This window comes from Oncorhynchus gorbuscha, linkage group LG13, assembly GCF_021184085.1.
Source record: "Oncorhynchus gorbuscha isolate QuinsamMale2020 ecotype Even-year linkage group LG13, OgorEven_v1.0, whole genome shotgun sequence".
NCBI lineage: Eukaryota > Metazoa > Chordata > Actinopteri > Salmoniformes > Salmonidae > Oncorhynchus > Oncorhynchus gorbuscha.
The window spans coordinates 34,877,119-34,896,792 of record NC_060185.1 but is presented as its reverse complement, the minus strand read 5'-3'; the positions used below and the strand labels follow the sequence as shown (position 1 = coordinate 34,896,792).

Here is a 19,674-nt window from a genome sequence, read left to right as displayed (position 1 = left end):
CTGACACACTGGAATTGTGATACAGTGAAATATAAGTGAAATAATCTGTCTGGAAACAATTGTTGGAAAATGTACTTGTGTCATGCACAAAGGAGATGTCCTAACCGACTTGCCAAAACTATAGTTTGTTATTAACAAGAAATTTGTGGAGTGATTGAAAAATGAGTTTTAATGACTCCAACCTAAGTACATGTTAACTTCGGAATTCAACTGTATTTCAATTGAGTGATTTCCTTATATGAACTGTAACTCAGTAAAATTGTTGAAATTGTTGCATGTTGCATTTATCATTTTGTCCAGTATATTACAGTACATTTACATGGCAAAAGCAAATCGGACTCACCTCCATATCCAGCCCCAGGTACCCCTCCATATCCAGCCCCAGGTACCCCTCCATATCCAGCCCCAGGTACCCCTCCATATCCAGCCCCAGGTACCCCTCCATATCCAGCCCCTGGCACTGCTCCTGCTCTCCCCGCCACGCCCGCTCCTCCTGGAACTCCTACAGATCAGGCTCAGGATGTTATTCCTTGGTGGTTTAAACAACAGTAATATCTAATGGTTGCTTCTATGCAACCCAGTGAAAAAAATCTAATATATTTAGGGGGATTGGCACCACTGGCAGTATATCAGTACAGTATATACAGTTGAAGTCGAAAGTTTACATACACTTAGGCTGGAGTCATTAAAACTCATTAAAACTGTGCCTTTAAACAGCTTGGAAAATTCTAGAAAATGATGTCATGGCTTTAGAAGCTTCTGATCTGCTAATTGACATAATTTGAGTCAATTGGAGGTGTAGTTGTTGATGTATTTCAAGGCCTACCTTTAAACTAAGTGCCTCTTTGCTTGACATCATGGGAAAATCAAAATAAATCAGCCAAGAGCTCAGAAAAAATGGTAGACCTCCACAAGTCTGGTTCATCCTTGGGAGCAATTTCAAAACGTCTGAAGGTACCCCGTTCATCTGTACAAACAATAGTACGCAAGTATAAACACCATGGTACCACACAGGAAGAAGACGCATCCTGTCTCCTAGAGATGAACGTACTTTGATGGGAAAAGTGCAAATCAATCCCAAAACAACAGCAAAGGGCCCTGTGAAGATGCTGGAGGTCACAGGTACAAAAGTATCTATATCCACAGTAAAACGAGTCCTATATTGACATAACCTGAAAGGCCGCTCAGCAAGGAAAAAGCTACTGCTCCAAAACAGCCATAAAAAAGCCAGACTATGCTTTGCAACTGCACATGTGGACAAGGATCTTACTTTTTGGAGAAATGTCCTCTGGTCTGATGAAACAAAAATAGAACTGTTTGGCCATATTGACCATTGTTATGTTTGGAGGAAAAAGGGGGAGGCTTGCAAGCTGAAGAACACCATCCCAACCGTGAAGCACGGGTGGCAGCATCATGTTGTGGGGGTGCTTTGCTGCAGGAGGGACTGGTGGACTTCACAAAATAGATGGCATCATGAGGCAGGAAAATTATGTGGATATATTGAAGCAACATATCAAGACATCAGTCAGGAGTTAAAGCTTGGTCGCAAATGGGTCTTCCAAATAGACAATGACCACAAGCAAACTTCCAATGTTATGACAAAATGACTTAAGGACAACAAAGTCAAGGTATTGGAGTGGCCATCACAAAGCCCTGACCTCCATCCTATAGAAAATATGTGGGCAGAACTGAAAAAGCATGTGCGAGCAAGGAGGCCTGCAAATCTGACTCAGTTACATCAGCTCTGTCAGGAGGAATGGGCCAAAATTACCCCCAACTTATTGTGGGAAGCTTGTGGAAGGCTACCCAAAACGTTTGACCCAAGTTAAACAATTTAAAGGCAATGCTACCAAATACTAATTGAGTGTATGTAAACTTATGACCCAATGGGAATGTAATCAAATAATTAAAAGCTGAAGTAGATCATTTTCTCTATCATTATTCTGACATTTCACATTCTTAAAATAATGTGGTGATCCTAACTGACCTAAGACAGGGAATTTTTACAAGGATTAAATGTCAGGAATTGTGAAAAACTGAGTTTAAATATATTTGGCTGGTATGTAAACCTCCGACTTCAACTGTATCAGTCAAAGGTTTGGACACATCTACTCATTCAAGGGTTTTTCTTTATTTTTACTAAATTCTACATTGTATAATAATCGTGAAGACCTAAAAACTAGGAAATAACACATGGAATCATTTAGTAAACAAAAAAGTGTTAAACAAATCCAAATATATTTTAGATTTGAGATTCTTCAAAGCCACCCTTAGCCTTGATGACAGCTTTGGACACTCTTGGCATTCTCTCAACCAGCTTCATGAGGTAGTCACATGGAATGCATTTCAATTAACATGTGTGCCTTGTTAAAAGTTCATTTGTGGAATTTCTTTCCTTCTTAATGTGTTTGAGCCAATCAGTTGTGTTGTGACAAGGTAGCATTGGTAAACAGAAGATAGCCCTATTTGGTAAAAGTCCACATTACAGCTCAAATAAGCAAAGAGAAATGACAGTCTATCATTACTTTAAGCCATGAAGGTCAGTCAATTCAGAAAATTTCAAGAACTTTGAAAGTTTCAACAAGTGCAGCTATGGAACACGGACCTGTTCACCGGATGTGCTACCTTGTCCCAGACCTGCTGCATTGGACTCTCTTTCTACCGCCCTTGCTGTCTCTAACTCTGAATGATCGGCTATGAAAAGCCAACTGACCTGTTGAGGTGCTGACCTGTTGCACCCTCTACAACCACTGTGATTATTTTTATCTGACCCTGCTGGTCATCTATGAACATATGAACGTCCTGTATATCTATGAACATATGAACGTACTGTTATAATCTCTACCCGGCACAGACAGAAGTGGACTGGCCACCCCTCAGAGCATGGTTCCTCTCTAGGTTTCTTCCTATGTTCCAGCCTTTCTAGGGAGTTTTTCCTAGCCACTGTGCTTCTACATCTGCATTGTTTGCTGTTTGGGGTTTTAGGCTGGGTTTCTGTACAGCACTTTGTGATATCGGCTGATGTAAAAAGGGCTTTATAAATACATTTGATTTGACCTGGTCTCCAAAATCACCCAACCTCAACCCAACCCAACCTGGTTACTATTGTACATGATTCCATATTTGTTTTTTCATAGTTTTGATTATTCACTCTTTTTCTACAATGAATAAAGAAAAACTCTTGAATTTGTAGGTGTTTCCAAACTTTTGACTGGTACTGTATATTTGTACTTTTACCCCTTTTTCTCCCCACTTTTGTGATATCCAATTGGTAGTTACAGTCTTGTCCCATCGCTGCAATTCCCATACGGGGTAGGGAGAGGCAAAGGTCGAGAGCCATGCGTCCTCCGAAACACAACCCTGCCATGCCGCACTCTTCCTTGATACAATGCTCGCTTAACCCGGAAGCCAGACGCACCAATGTGTCGGAGAAAACACTGTACACCTGGCGACCGAAGTCACGCCCGGTCAGCCACAAGGAATTGCTAGAGTACGATGGGACAAGGATATCCTGGCCTGCCAAAACCTTCCCTAACGCAGACGACGCTGGGCCAATTGTGCGGTGCCTCATTGGTCTCTCAGTGATGGCCTGCTGTGACACAGCCTGGGATCGAACCTGGGTCTGTAGTGACGCCTCAAGCACTGTTATGTAGTACCTTAGACCGCTGCACCACTCGGGAGGACCAGTACAGTATATTAATACTAAGGTAAGGCAATACATTTTTCTAAATCATGGAGAGGATAAATGTACCATATTTAGCAGCTTTGGCCGCAACAGCAGCCCCTCCTGCTGGTACTCCTCCATATCCTCCATAGCCTGCAATACAAAACAAATAGCAATGTTTATAAATGACCTCATAAATAGTTTGATAAGACAGACCAAAGGCTCCCAATCGTAAACCAACAGTATTAACTCTTCCCGATGACATTAGATTTCAACTTCTGGTGCAAACCTCCATATCCTGGTCCAGCCCCAATCCCTGGTACTCCTCCTGCTCCTCCTAAGCCTGCTCCTCCAGCTCCTAGGCCTGCTCCTCCAGCTCCTGGGACTCCACAAGAAGACAATTATTAATTAAATTAAATTATTATTTTGAAATAATGTCTCCATTCAGAACTGCTTAAGATACAGTAGACATATCTCTTCTTCTTACCATATTTAGCAGCTTTGGCCGCAGCAGGATTATACCCTGAAATTGAAAAATTGAATAAATTAAAAACATCACTCCTGCTCCCCAAGCCTCATAATACAGTAGTATTACTAACACTGGTTTATGCTTATGTTTATCAGTTCATGATATTATATAAAATTGGCGTTATTGGAAACGTACCTCCAGCTCCTGCCCCTCCATAGCCTGTCAATCAAAGCATGGAACATCATCAACCTAGTAGCACTATAAGGCAATCTACCACACTTTACCTTAAAACCAACCCTCTGCTCAACCCAACTATCTAACTCCACTGCTTAAACCTATATAAAACCAACTCTACCCCTATGCAACGTTTGCCAACTACATATTGTGTGTGTAAACACTGCCCTTACTTCCACCCCTCCCCCAGACCCTTCCATCACACATGGACATCCCCTTTGGTGTACGTACCCCCAGGCCTGGGATATCCTCCAGCAGGCACGCCACCATATCCACCCCATGGCCCACCAGCAGCCCCCTGACCTATAACACAGGAGAGGGCATGTCATGAGTTGACACATGGTAATGTAAAGAAATGTACAGAAATTTGATAGTGTACCAATATGTACAGAAATTTCACCATGAATTCAACCAATGTACATTTTTTTTTACCATATTTAGCTGCTTTGGCTGCAGCAGGATTATATCCTCCAGCCCCAGGTACCCCCCCTGCTCCTCCCCCTGGTACTCCTCCCTGTACTCCTCCAAGTCCTCCTGTTCCTAAGCCTGTTCCTAGACCTCCTGGAACTCCTGTGTGTTCACATGGTTTATATGATTTCAAAACCAGAAATGTCAGCATGAATTCAACCAGTGTACCAATTCTGATGTTGCTGTTTTGAATGATCTTACCATATTTAGCTGCTTTGGCTGCAGCAGGATTATATCCTCCAGCCCCAGGTACACCCCCTGCTCCTCCTCCTGGTAATCCTCCTGCTCCTAGGCCTGCTGCTGCACCTCCGGGGACTCCTATGGCAGAAAATGTTAGGGTTTTGCCATTAAGTCATGGCTAACTTAACAACTGAAAAGATATAGTAGACTTGTCACATTTCTTTGTACCATATTTAGCGGTTTTGGCAGCGGCAGGATTATGTCCTACAATGAAATAGGGGTCCTAGATTCAAAACGTGATTTTGTCATTCAAAACGGTGTGAAAGCATTGGAGAAGTCAAGCATCATGACTTACCTCCAGCCCCAGCTCCTCCAGCTGGTACCCCTCCTGTTCCTCCAAGACCTCCAACTCCTAGGCCTGCCCCTGCACCCCCTGGGACCCCTATGGTCAAGGAAAAAATAAAAAACATTGGATTTCAAATTCAACAATTGTACAAACACTGAACGAGACTGGCCTAATATCGAGTGATTTTTCTAACCATATTTAGCAGCTTTGGCGGCGGCGGCAGGATTGTATCCTAAAATAAAAATAATTCAATTAATTTACAGCATACCTCCTGACAACTGCGTTTCTAGCCCCATAAAGTAGCAGTAGACAGCACAGTGACTGGAAGGTAGAAATTACTGTACATCTTTATGATTCAAATGAACATTTGTCTTACCATGAATATCAGTCTCCTCAAGCAGTAGTTAATGCTATGAATGAATTAATGAAATTGCTACAAGCGTGAGATACTATACTGCAATACTTAGATAAGCTACCTCCAGACCCTGGAAAAGCTCCTGCTCCCCCAAATCCAGCACCCCCTGGAACACCTACAGGGAGGGTGACATCCATACAGTATATTATATGATCATTTCAATTATTAAGATAAGGCCAATGTGAGTTGGAGCTGACTAAGCCAATGAACGAAGCCCTTCAGTGAGTGATGGTGTGTTAACAGCATTGTAAAGGCTGTGGCCTGGGCAGCTTTGGGATGTTTTGGTTAGTTATCCTCACCGTAATAGGGAGGCCTGGCTCCCGCTCCATAGCCTGTTCAGAGATGATGAAAATGTTGATGTGTTAAAGATATTTGCTACATTGAGTTTAAAGCTGCAGTGCTAATCCAGGTTAGTGCACTTGATAGGAGTCAAGACAATACAGTATTATAATGCATGTACAAGGTTTGCACTGGTTACTAACTCTCAGATTGGGGTATGTTTGAGCAAGGCACATCACCTTCATAACAGCTTCCTGGAGAGCCCAGTGGTTGGCATAATATACAGTGGGGTAAATCATTATTGCATCATTATCAGCAAAAAATACTATTAAATAAATAATACAAATACTCAGCTATGATGTCTGCTTCAAAAAATGGTGGGGATTATACTATTTTATATGAATACAATTGTCAATTGCTCAGATAATTAGATTTTGTTTAACAAGTAATCAAATCAAATAAAAAGATTGGAACCTCTGTTTTCAATACTATGGCACAGAGTTTTATAACGACACAGAGTTTATGAGCTTGGAGACGGAATCTTTCTAGATCCTTAATATCCTTTGTCTGCGCTTATAGACGGTGCTCTTCAATGTAAACCACAGGTCTTCAATGGGGTTTGAATGCTGAGACAGATGGCCATTGCAAAATGCTGATTTTGTGGTCAACTACACATTTCCTTGTGGATTTTGATTAGTGCTTCAGATTATTGTCTAGCCAAAGATAGCAAAGATCCACCACCATAATTTACTGTAGGTATGAGGTACTTTTTTGCATTTGCTTCTGTTTTCAACACTACACCCTCCACTGATGTGCATGGCCCAAGAGCTCTATTATCATGTCATTTGACCATAGCACCAATTCCAATACAAGTGCCAATGCTGTTTTTATCAAACTCCAGGTGGTGCTATAGTCATTTGACATGAAAATAGAGCACTTTGGCCATGCACACCACTGGTGGGTTTGGCATCAAAAAACAAAGCATATGCAGAAAAGCACCTCACCAAATTGTTTATGATATACTAGTCCTGTGGCTCTTGTTAAGGTCAACAGCATAGTGAACTTTATCACGTACCAGGACATTTTAGCCAAAAACCTGGTTGCCTCTGCCAGGAGGCTGACGCTTGGCCGTAAAGTGGGTCTTCCAGCAAGACAATAATCCCAAACAGACATAAAAATCCACAAAGAAATGCATAATTGACCACCAAATCAACCTTTTGCAATAGCCGTCTCAGTCTCCAGACTTGAACCCCATTGAAAACCTATCGATTGAATAGAAGAGGGCAGTCCATAAACGCAGATGAAGGATATCATGGATCTGGAAAGATTCTGCATGGAGGATTCCAATGTCCAATCTTAGAGAATATTTTTGAAAAAGGCTCAATGTCGTTATCCTTGCAAGGGGAGGGTGCTGAAGCATTGAAAACAGGGGTGCCAATATCTTTGATCACTATCTTTTTAAACAAAATCTCTTTCTCTGAGCAATTATATTAAAATAAAACAATATAATTGTTTTGAGAATTATTATATGTTTAACAAACGAGTTTGAATGACTTACGACTTCAACTGTAACTCAATATTTACATTATTTATTTCATACAGTCTTTTTGCTCATCTTTATCAAGGGTGCCAATCATTTTGGGCCTGACTATACCTTAGTTAAATCTATAGGTGTTTGGTTACTATAGCCTACCTCCAGCTCCTCCTAACCCTGCACCTGCTCCTCCTGGAACTCCTGTGGTGGAGGTTGACATGAAAACAATGCTTAGTTAAAAGTGGACAGACACTTCAGCATAAGTTACAACCAATGTTGCAACTCCGATGTTGCTGTTACGAGTGACGTTTCTTACCATATTTAGCGGCTTTGGCCGCAGCAGGATTATATCCTGAAATGTAATACATTAATACATTGAAAAAGGAAATTCCGCTAAGCCATTAGGGTACACATACAGTAAAGTCAAACTACATTACAATGGTGCTCCTTTCTGTACCTCCAGCCCCAGCCCCAGCCCCAGCTACTGGTACTCCTCCTGCTCCTCCTGCGACTGAGCCAGCACCTGGGAGCCTGCCTGCACCTCCTCCTGGGAGTCCTGTGTAGAGGGACACGAGGAAACCATTGGATTTCTGAAGCATGTCTAACTAACTTCAGTTAGTTAACAGTGGAACTAAATGAGATAATAGTGGAAGTACATTTCAGCATGAATTCAATCAATGAACCAATTCTGATGTTGTTGTTTGAGTGATTATTTACCATATTTAGCTGCTTTGGCTGCTGCAGGATTATATCCTGAAATGCAAAACATGAATCACTTGTGATTTTTATAGTCTAAAAATGATTATAGATTTGCCAAATATAACCATCTAGTTCACAATACCATATCTGAATAACGTCCTTAATATACACACACAGTAAAGAGCAACACTACTGAGATGAGAGTAGTGTTCACTGTGTAGTATACTTTTAGGTTCACCTCCAGCCCCAGGTACACCTCCTCCTCCTCCTGGTACTCCACCAAATCCTCCAGCCCCAGGTACACCTCCTCCTCCTCCTGGTACTCCACCAAATCCTCCAGCTCCTAGGCTTGCTCCTGCACCCCCTGGAACAATAACAAACATAACAACCCTAACACTTTTTTGGTAAAAAGCTGAGGGATGGGGTTGGAGAAATGTTTGCACTCTCATCTCAAATGTATAGACAGCGATACAGACTGACCATCCATGATATCAACATAATAGTTTTAACTCTGTTCTGATGCTATGCAGTATTTGTTTGCAGTTACAAGGTTCACAAACAAAAGAGTAAAACAAGTTTATATTTGGGATTCTGATGGTACGACAGTTCAACTAAGCTAAGCAGGCATCTATGCGTTCTATTCTTCAAGAATCAATGGGTATATGTCATTAATGTAAAAGTCTGAAAATGAATGTAGCAACTGCTGTTTGCCCCTTTGAAGGTTAACATAAATAAAAAATCTACAGTTGAAGTCAGACGTTTACATAAATAAATAAATAAATAAATTTAAACTCAATTTTTAACAATTCCTGACATTTAATCCTAGTAACAATTCCCTGTCTTTGGTCAGTTAGGATCAGCACTTTATTTTAAGAATGTGAAATGTCAGAATAATAATAGAGTGAATGATTTATTTCAGCTTTTATTTCTTTCATCACATTCCCAGTGGATCAGAAGTTTACATACACTCAATTAGTATTTGGTAGCATTGCCTTTAAATTGTTAAACTTTTGTCAAACGTTTTGGGTAGCCTTCCACAACCTCCCACAATAAGTTGGGTGAATTTTGGCCCATTCCTTCTGACAGAGCTGGTGTAACTGAGTCAGGTTTTGTAGGCCTCCTTGCTTGCACACGCTTTTTCAGTTCTGCCCACAGATTTTCTATGGGATTGAGATCAAGGCTTTGTGATGGCCACTCCAATACCTTGACTTTGTTGTCCTTAAGCCATTTTGCCACAACATTGGATGCATACTTGGGGTCATTGTCCATTTGGAAGACCCATTTACGACCAAGCTTTAACTTCCTGACTGATGTCTTGAGATTGTGCACTATTGTTTGTACAGATGAACGTGGTACCTTCTGGAATTTGGAAACTGCTCCCAAGGATGAACCAGACTTGTGGAGGTCTACAATTTTTTTTCTGAGGTCTTGGCTGATTTATTTTGATTTTCCCATGATGTCAAGCAAAGAGGCACTGAGTTTGAAGGTAGGCCATGAAATACATCCACAGATACACCTCCAATTGACTCAAATTATATCAATTAGCCTATCAGAAACTTCTAAAGGATTGAGGTCATCATTTTCCAGACATAATTTTCTGGAATTTTTCAAGCTGTTTAAAGGCACAGTCAACTTAGTGTATGTAAACTTCTGACCCACTGGAATTGTGATACAGTGAATAATAAGTTAAATAATTGTTGGGAAAATGACTTGTGTCATGCACAAAACAGATGTCCTAACTGACTTGCCAAAAACTATAGTTTGTTAAACAAGAAATTTGTGGAGTGGTTGAAAAACTAGTTTTAATGACTCCAACCTAAGTGTATGTAAACTTCCGACTTCAACTGTATGTACCACCTCTGATATTGCTGTTTTGAGAGATATTTCATACCATATTTAGCAGCTTTGGCCGCAGCAGGGTTATACCCTGAAATGCAAAAGTTTATAGATTAGTAACCCAGATTTTTATAGTCAAACTGCAATCACAAAAAAGCAGAATTCTGAACTAACTAAACTCACTGTAAGAGGCCTATCAGATTTTTATGTTGTACAGTTACTTTCATATATACCTCCAGCTCCTCCGGATAACCCTCCAGGTACTCCTCCTGCTCCTCCTGCTACTGATCCAAAACCTGGGACGCCACCCGCACCTCCTGGGACTCCTACGGTGGAGGGTCACAAGAAAACGACTCATTAGCTAAAACTCTGATATTGGTGTTCTGAGTGATATTTCTTACCATATTTAGCAGCTTTGGCTGCAGCAGGATTATATCCTGAAATGTAAAAAATGTCAAATAAATCTAATTAAAAAAAATCTACCTGACCCTTGGCCTTACTCTGAAAATCTTTAGATATACTCTCACTGTCAGTATAGATCACAAAAAGCTAAATGTTTCACTTGTATTCTCATATTCTCTCGTATTCTCTTTCACTTGTATTCTCTGAATAGTAGTAATGTCAACTGTGGCTGTCCTGTCTAGTAGTTTTGTTTGGTGGTACTGTACACTGTCAGGTACTGTCCAGTAGAAGGTCAGAGGTGTCTTTATCACACACTCTCTTTCACCCCTCACCTCCAGGGTAAGCTCCTCCTGCTCCAGGGTAAGCTCCTCCCGCTCCAGGGTAAGCTCCTCCCGCTCCAGGGTAAGCTCCACCTGCACCGGGCACACCACCCAAACCAGCACCAGCACCTGAGGGTAAGCACTTCAAGAGTTAGTAGTTGAAGTTAACACTGTGTCAAAAAGCCCAGTTTCAGTAGCCCTGTGATAGCGATCACTACCATATTTAGCAGCTTTAGCCTGAGCCTGGGCCGGGTTAAGACCTCCTGTCCCAACACCTGCAGAGAGTGGGGGAACACAAACATTAGAGTTACAGTTCTCAATTCAAATGAATTTATGTAATAGAGTGCTCTTAAACATATTTTCCCATATATTTGTGTAAGTGTTCTCCAATTCCCTACCAGTTCCAATGGGGTATCCAGGCTTGGATCCAGGACCACCTTTGCCACCAGGAAGGCCTGCTCCACCACCACCACCAAAGCCCCCATATCCTGAACCAAGTGGAGAGAACCATCTACTGTACCGTACTGCTTGTACTACACACACATGTACAATCACACATACATGCAGACACACTACTTAAAACATTTACATATTAAAAACGTTCTGTACCAAATGGAAGTTTGCCTCCAGCTCCTCCAACTTTCGCTCCATAGCCACCTATAGAAACCATGGCGACAAACAAACGGTATCAGTCTTGTATAGAGTAAAGGTTTTGAACTGACACACATTCAGAAAATCCATTACTACTTCATTGTTTGTGAACGGACCTTCGTTTAAAATGATTGACTTATTACTGATTTATTCAATTTCATTCCAGATCCACCCAAGACATAAAACCACACAATTTTAATCTATTCTGTTCAGCAGTAAACATTAATACATCTACTGTAGATGGGTTAGTAGTTCTACATCAGTAAGGTTTGAGCCCAGTAGGTCATAGCTGAAGCAGTTTGGGTTTTTTTCATGTGTAAACACAGCTACATTTGTTTCCCATCAAACAGGTGTTGATTTGATTCAGCAGTATAACCTAGCCTGCGCCAAACATCGAGACACATTCTTAAAACTAACCTATGGAACAGACAAGGAGGATTGGTCAGTCCACTCAGATCTAACTATTGCCCCTGAGTGACTACAGATCTGAGAGGAGGACAAAGGAAAGCTCTAACTTACTGTATGCTTTTGGCTGCATGACACTCTTTCCTGTGAGGGACCACATACGGTAAATAGCTAACTAAGACCATGTTGTCTTAACACATATAACATTAACTGACATTGATTGAAGTGGTGGTCCCTTACCGGGAGTGGGTGTGAAGCAGCTAACTTACATACAATATATGACAGGAGCAGTCACAGTTTTAGTGGGTTACGGTTCAGAGCTTTTGCACTTTTCAGATTTTCGAAGTGTCTTAGAGGAGAAGGTGGTAGAAGCATCGTTCTGATTTTGAGGTCTTCCTAGAACGTGATGATGTGACTGCAACAACACATGGTGAAAAGGGCAACAACTCAGTTATGAAGAGGAAAGAAAACACCCTTGTTCCAAAGTCAGGGCCTGGGCCTCAAAAAGAGAACAATTCGATTCTCAGCAGCCAATTCACATTGATAAACCCACCATGCATAACCTGAGGCTTAGGAGGGGGGTAGCCATAGAACTGCCCGTGACCATGGCTGCTCATGTGACAGTGGCTGCTCATGTGACCGTGACCGTATATGGGGCTGTGCATGTGGCCATAATGGGGGTGATGGGCATAAGACACTCTGCACTGGAGGGAAAGGAACTGTAACGAACTGTCAACATTGTGTCAACTTACAGACCGCAATCATGACATCTACAGAAAGGAAGTAGAGTTTACAATAAAACATATTCTATATTATTCTCAGAAAATAAAATGTCGTCCCTCCACTCCCCTACCATGTAGGACCGTTGCTTGGTCAAGAGTTGTTAATATCTGATCTCATTTTTGCATAACACATCCCAAGCCTCAACTATATGTGCCAGAGCTTTGTTTATCACAGCCACTGATCGCTCTATATGAACACTATCTTGAAAATATGATAAGGCGAGAGGCGAGAGGATTGTAGGGGTAATCCAAGCACTAAGGATAACCCTTTTTACTGCTGTTAACCACGTATATATGATTATTTTCTGAACCACTTGCAATACAATTGAAGAGTCATCATTCAACAAAAATAAAGGTGAATCTTTGACCACAGGGAAACCCATAATTGTTGTAAGGAAATCTGAAAAGTGACCAGAACTGGGACCCCACAGGACATTCCCAAAACATGTGACCAGAACTGGGACCTCACAGGACATTCCCAAAACATGTTACCAGAACTGGGACCCCACAGGACATTCCCAAAACATGTGACCAGAACTGGGACCCCACAGGACATTCCCAAAACATGTGACCAGAACTGGGACCCCACAGGACATTCCCAAAACATGTGACCAGAACTGGGACCCCACAGGACATTCCCAAAACATGTGACCAGAACTGGGACCCCACAGGACATTCCCAAAACATGTGTATTAGTACTCCAACAGCATTCATACGGCATCTATCACAGATTGGAGTTGGAATCAGCTTAATCTTAAAACATCTAAATGGGGTTGCATAACTTCTATGTATAGTCTTATAATGTATAAGCTGGTGTACTGGGTTTTTAGAAGTAAAAAATTGTTTTTCCCAAATGTCATCCCAGTTCAGGTCGTGCCCCAATCCCTGCATTTCGCGGTTCTATACTAGAGTGACACCCAATGTAGCGCATTTAACAGACAGCGGGCAATCATAAGTGGCAGAGACTATTTTAGAAGTTAATGAAGGGTTTATCCATGTAAGCATTATGTGGGATGTTAACGGGGCATCCCATGCTACACCATACGTTTTTAACTAAAATCTTATCTGTAGGAAAAGGAACCATGAAAGCCCGGAAGTGAATACATTTGTTTGAGGTCCTGGAAAGGAATTAGCCCCTTATCATTATACATGTCTCGCCAGGTATGCACACCCTTATCCGCCCACAATGGGTACAGAAAAGACTTGTTGTTTGTCAGCAAAAGACTTGCAGTTTATTCATGATTTTCCGTTCACCGTTTACACTTCTGAGACACTTGTTTTGGACTATTTCTTTTTTTGTCTATATTAATTGGTCTAGTAATTCTATCCTATCCTGGAACGTTTCTTGTCATGTGAAGTGTTTAATGTCTGCCATGCCATATAGGAGAAGAATCACAGAACGTCTTAGTGTTGCCTATGTGTTTCTCAGCATAGCACCATACATGTAGTGAGTTGGAAATAATTTAACAACATTTTTTATATGCCATTTTTATCTTGATGCCCCAAAAAACTAGATCTGTAAGTCTATGTAGTGCAACAGGTGCTTCCTCCATGCCTCTCCAAGATGCTGCAATAGAATCATCAGACCATACACTCACTGATTTTATTTGGAAAGATGAGTAATATAATTTGTCATCTGGAAGAGACAAACCTCCTGTTCCCATTAACCGTGTAGGAGTATCATATCTAATGCGTGGCTTTTCGTCATTCCAAATCAACTTTGAGGTCATTGACTTTAATTCCTCAAAGTATTTTGGTGGAGGTGGTATAGGCACTTAACATTTAGTCGACCGAGTACGTAAATCTTTTACTATTGCAATCCTACCTTGTAATGAGATTTAAAGGGAGGACCATCTCTGCAAATCAGAGGTGATCTCCTATTTTAATTTGACATAGTTCCTTCTGCAAACTTGGGAAAATTTGGGTATGGGTGGGTATGCATATGCCCAAATAACTAAAGTCTACCTCGTGCCACTGCAGTGGAGATGCAGCAGGCAAAGTAAGCAATTTCACAGGGTTGTTAAGGGGAACCAATATAGATTTTTCCAGTTTATTTTATATTCAGAGAATGAACCAAAAAATAGTAAATAATGTCAGAATCTGTGGAAGGTAAATTGAGATGTCTGAGAAATACAATAAGGTGTCATCGGCATAGAGTGACACTTTATTCTGGGTGCCTTTAATAGTGATGGGTGAAATATGTGGGTCCAATCTCATTGCTGGAGCAAGGGGCTCCAAAGACAGTGCAAAGAGTGTAGGTGATAATGGACATCCTTGTTTTGTGGAACGTTGTATACAGAAAGTCTTGGATAGAATGTTTCCCATCTGCACAACTGCTTGGGATGCAGAATACAACATTTTTAACATGAAGATAAATCCTTTACCAAAACCAAAGGTCTCCAAAACACACCATAAATAGTTCCCTTCTAGCCTATCAAAGGCTTTGTCTGCATCCAAACTAAAAAGTGCAGAAGGGACTGGGTCATTTTTGGACTCATTTATGATATAGAATACACATCTAATATTGTCTGAGGCTAAACGACCCTTTATAAACCCAGTTTGATCATTGCTAATGAGATGTCCTACAAGCAGTTCTAATCTGATGGCAAATAACTTTGCAAACAACTTGAGCTCTGTTGTAATTAAGGCTTAAGGGCCTATAACTTTTACAGTCTAGGGGAGATATGCTCTTTTTTTTAAACAAAACTATAATCAGTGAGGTGTTTTGGTCTCTATGGAATTCTCCACGTTTTAATGCATGATTGATAGAACCAAGAATTAGTGGCCCAACAATATCCCATACTTCAAGAAACAGCTCAGGAGGGAAACCATCAAGTCCTGGTGATTTGCCTCTTTTCATAGACATTAATGCATTCCTGAGTTCTTCAAGATTAAGTGGGGAGTCAAGGAATCCAGATTGTTCTCTGTCGAGTTTGGGAAGGTTCAATGATGATAAGAAGTGTGTCATCTTACTATGATCAGGGTCCGCCTCTGATGTATATAATTGGTATCATACATTTCTGACGGGTCATGTGATATCTTACTAGATGGTGTTTTTTAATGTTGTTAAAATCTTCCCCTTTTGCTATGTAAATGTTTGTTTCTGCTCGTTTTCAACCAGAGCAATCTGTATTTCCAGATCTACTACTTTTTTTTTTACTGCGAGTTGAGTTAAAATGTGAGGCAAACGAGGTAGTTTCCCCTCAAAAAACATTTTGCCACCTCTCAAAGTGACCGAGGGGGTGTGGCTGTATCTGTATTAAACAATAAAAATGATTTCAACTTTGCTGAAAGCTGTGTCAAAAATGCCATATTCTGCAGTAATGTTGCTTTGAAGCGCCATCTTCTGGCACCTTTATGTTTGTAGCTGTCAAGTAAGATACTATACACGACAGCTCCATGAACAGAAATTACTAAGCGGAGCAGCTCGGTTGTCTGAATACACCTGTTTATATAGGGAGATACAAATATGTAGTCTGTCTGTGAAAATGTATTATGTATTGAAGAAAAGAAAGTATAATCTTTGACAGTCAAATTCCTTAGATGTCAGGCGTCTAAAATATCAAACTCTGCAGCTCTGAGATCACCAGAAGCCTGATCAATTTGAGCGTGCGATGAAACATGAGACCAATCTAACTGAGAATTACATACCTGATTAACATCTCCTCCCACAAGAAATTGGTATTCTGATAGATCTAATAATCTTTTCGAGATAGAACTAAGGCAATATGGAATCAGGGGCAATATATTGAGGCAAAACACATCTACGTGTGATTTATAACTGTAGTTATGTCCTTCATCGTCATTATCAGAACTGTCAACCAGAACGCGTAGTTTTCTATCAAATAATATTAAAACACCTTTCGTTTTGTTAGTGGCTGAGGAGTGAGCAACACATTTGTAGTTTCTGTTTCGGAATCTATTGACATCAGAATGTTTGAGGTGGGTGTCATGTATTAGGGCGATATCAACCTTTTTTCATCTGATGTATTCTAAGCATTTGGTAAGCTTGATAACGGAATTCAAACCACAGGAATTTAGCGACATCTCAATGAGCTCACGGTTCATTAAAAACATTTGTCATTTAGAATGTATGGTTAAGTGTAGTACAAAATTAACAATACATTTAATGAACTCCTACTTCAATATAAACAGGGGGGGGGGGATGACGTCCCTGTATACATATTTGTGAAAAAAATCTGACAGCTGGGTTTGAACAATAATAGAAACAAATACAGTAACCATCCGCAAGAGCAAAAGTCTGTAGTTTCAACCGCTCTCTTTGGCTGGTAGGAACTCAAATTCGCTAACATCAGGTGGCTCCCAAACAGCGGCGCACGTCCCAAATCCATTCCCTGGTTATGGTCCAAACACTGAAAAGACGCACCCTCGTCCAACTACCCTCGCTTTATGCCCTTGGGTGAATAGCCGTCGCCATCTTGGAGGATGGTCCAAATGATTAGCCAAGCAAAGGAAGTTTGCAACGACCCTCAGCCCTCGTTTTTAGTCTGCTTTCCAATTGAACAATTATGTTCACTCCGGGCCAGAAATTCAATTCGCGACAATTGTACATCCACTAAGAAAAGTCTGCCAAAACTTAAAAAGAACATCAATGGAGAAGTCAACATACACGTAATTTTGCAACTGTGTAAAAAGTAAATATGTTTTTGTTTGGTTATCTTTTGGAAATTGTAGAAATAAAATATTTCCCTTCTTCAGAAGTTCCAGCTAGGCAGACAAACGTTAGTTAGCTAATGAATTTGCTAGCTATCATACAGTAGGCATATATTAATAATTGTATATTTAATATAAGTACACATGCACTCAATTGAATATAAAGCACCCTCAAGCCACCAGTGGCTGAAAACACAATCATCGCTGCATGAACGAGTGACGAATTTCCAGCCAAGGGTATCCATAAAAAATCATTCCTTCCACCCTCGCCCCTTGTCCTGCAAGTGTATACTCGTCAGACGTCATGATACTTCATCAGAAGTGTTCACTTAATTTGAGGGACGAGGCGATAGGGTGTGCTTATAAGTGTTTGGATCGAAGCCCCGTTATGATTCACAATATTGGATCACTCCAATATTTTGGTATCACTCCGCGGCGGAGGGATACATCCGAGGTGTGGATTTACAGATTCACTCCCGTGTACACCTGTGTCACGGCTGGGGTCCGCCCCTATATATAGACAACATGGCCGCAATACACGCCATAAGGCGCTGTTTTACTGCTTGGATATTAAACCGGCTAGGTAATATTGCAGTTGGCGTAAAACAAAAGCATATAAATCAAATCCATTATCTGGTTGCTGTGTTGCAGAGGTACTGGGTTATTTATCCATTACCCAGTTGAATTCCTCCAAGCGGGTCAAAACATAGCTCTCCCAGGGCGTTAGACCCCTGCTTCATGGCCTTGTTGGCTTGGCTGAGCTTATGGCTTCCCTTTGTGACAGGTGTGATGGTGGCATCCTCCTGGGGATCCACATACCTTGTCTATGCACGGCCTGGGTTTGAGCCATGCGGAGAGGGTGGTGGAGAGCTCTCATGGATGCCTGTTTTATGTGGTGTTCTCAGAACGCCTACACCTGTTACGATTGGATACCATGCACGAGTGGGTCGGCCAGGCACGGGCTCAGGCTGGGGAAGAGCTTACTCCTTCAGGAGAGGTGCAGCAGCGAGCTGTTAGTCCCTCTACTGGGCCCAGTACCCCTCGCAGGAAGAGTGGCCGGAGCCATCACGAGCAGAGCCCATCTGCTGCCAGTCCTGGATGGGGGCATGACTCGAACCGCTGGGACCACCTTGAATGGAGGGTGCATGCCCTGCTTCAGGAGGTTGATAGCTTCGACAGCGACGACAGCTGTTCCCTGTTGGCCAGTGATAGGCTGTTCCTGGGGGACGATGCTGGCACTGTTCACCACCGTGAGCGGGGCTACCAGGCTGACAGGCCATCAGAAGCCGCCAGCAGGGCTTCATGTACACGAGAGGCTATGAGGAGCCTACTCATTCAGGTAGCCACTGCACTGGACATCAACTGGTGGAGAATGATGACTCACCATCTGTCCCCATCTCTGCTGAGTTCCGCGAGGCCTTGCAGGAGAGCTGGGCCTCTGCCAGGGCGGAACCCGCGAATGAAGGCGAGACCCCCGCAGAGTCTTTGATGTGGACTTGAAAGCTACATATGGGTCCCTCTGCTCTCTTGGCCACCTTACCAACATAGCCATGCTGCTGCAGGCCTACCTACAGACTCTGTTTTCCCGGCTGCAGGAAGGCACATAGGAGCTCCTCCGGGAAGTGATGGAGGTCTCTTGCCTGCTCCTCTCTCTGTCTTCAAGCGACGTAATTTTATCCCGCAGTTGCTTCACTGCATCTCGGCAGGTGGTTATGTCGTCTGTAGTAGCCCTGGCGCTAACCTGCATCTCATCACAATGCCGCTCCAGAGATTTGCATGTGACAAGTTGTCTGGCAATGTCGTTTGAGAGTTTTAAGATAGATGTGTTGGAGGCTTCCAGAAAATCACATCGTAGGATTTTTAATGAATTTATTTGCAAATTATGGTGGAAAATAAGTATTTGGTCAATAACAAAAGTTTATCTCAATACTTTGTTATATACCCTTTCTTGGCAATGACAGAGGTCAAACGTTTTCTGTAAGTCTTCACAAGGTTTTCACACACTGTTGCTGGTATTTTGGCCCATTCCTCCATGCAGATCTCCTCTAGAGCAGTGACGTTTTGGGGCTGTTGCTGGGCAACACAGACTTTCAACTCCCTCCAAAGATTTTCTATGGGGTTGAGATCTGGAGACTGGCTAGGCCACTCCAGGACCTTGAAATGCTTCTTACGAAGCCACTCCTTCGTTGCCCAGGCGGTGTGTTTGGGATCATTGTCATGCTGAAAGACCCAGCCACGTTTCATCTTCAATGCCCTTGCTGATGGAAGGAGGTTTTCACTCAAAATCTCACGATACATGGCCCCATTCATTCTTTC

The 19,674-nt window shown here is 41.9% G+C and overlaps 1 protein-coding gene across 25 annotated transcripts in view; it reads right to left on the bottom strand.

Annotated features, from left to right (window-relative positions):
* The window catches only part of LOC123992782 (elastin-like), a 105,053-nt gene that overhangs the window by 40,768 nt on the left and 44,611 nt on the right, over positions 1-19,674 (bottom strand). For 17 of the 25 annotated variants that reach the window (XM_046294285.1, XM_046294276.1, XM_046294277.1 and 14 more), the window contains exons 13-35: positions 11,456-11,503; positions 11,245-11,334; positions 11,065-11,121; positions 10,859-10,975; positions 10,358-10,450; positions 10,180-10,215; positions 8,527-8,652; positions 8,307-8,342; positions 8,047-8,145; positions 7,906-7,941; positions 7,749-7,790; positions 6,076-6,108; positions 5,838-5,891; positions 5,555-5,593; positions 5,371-5,457; positions 5,037-5,153; positions 4,800-4,937; positions 4,599-4,670; positions 4,329-4,352; positions 4,152-4,187; positions 3,954-4,049; positions 3,752-3,817; positions 344-502 (exon numbers count right to left, since the gene is read on the bottom strand). In XM_046294285.1, the coding sequence (XP_046150241.1) occupies positions 344-502; positions 3,752-3,817; positions 3,954-4,049; positions 4,152-4,187; positions 4,329-4,352; positions 4,599-4,670; positions 4,800-4,937; positions 5,037-5,153; positions 5,371-5,457; positions 5,555-5,593; positions 5,838-5,891; positions 6,076-6,108; positions 7,749-7,790; positions 7,906-7,941; positions 8,047-8,145; positions 8,307-8,342; positions 8,527-8,652; positions 10,180-10,215; positions 10,358-10,450; positions 10,859-10,975; positions 11,065-11,121; positions 11,245-11,334; positions 11,456-11,503 (1,701 nt within the window). The remainder of the gene's footprint in view (positions 1-343; positions 503-3,751; positions 3,818-3,953; positions 4,050-4,151; positions 4,188-4,328; positions 4,353-4,598; positions 4,671-4,799; positions 4,938-5,036; positions 5,154-5,370; positions 5,458-5,554; positions 5,594-5,837; positions 5,892-6,075; positions 6,109-7,748; positions 7,791-7,905; positions 7,942-8,046; positions 8,146-8,306; positions 8,343-8,526; positions 8,653-10,179; positions 10,216-10,357; positions 10,451-10,858; positions 10,976-11,064; positions 11,122-11,244; positions 11,335-11,455; positions 11,504-19,674) is intronic. The other 8 variants (XM_046294298.1, XM_046294299.1, XM_046294280.1 and 5 more) reach the window with 7 other exon arrangements.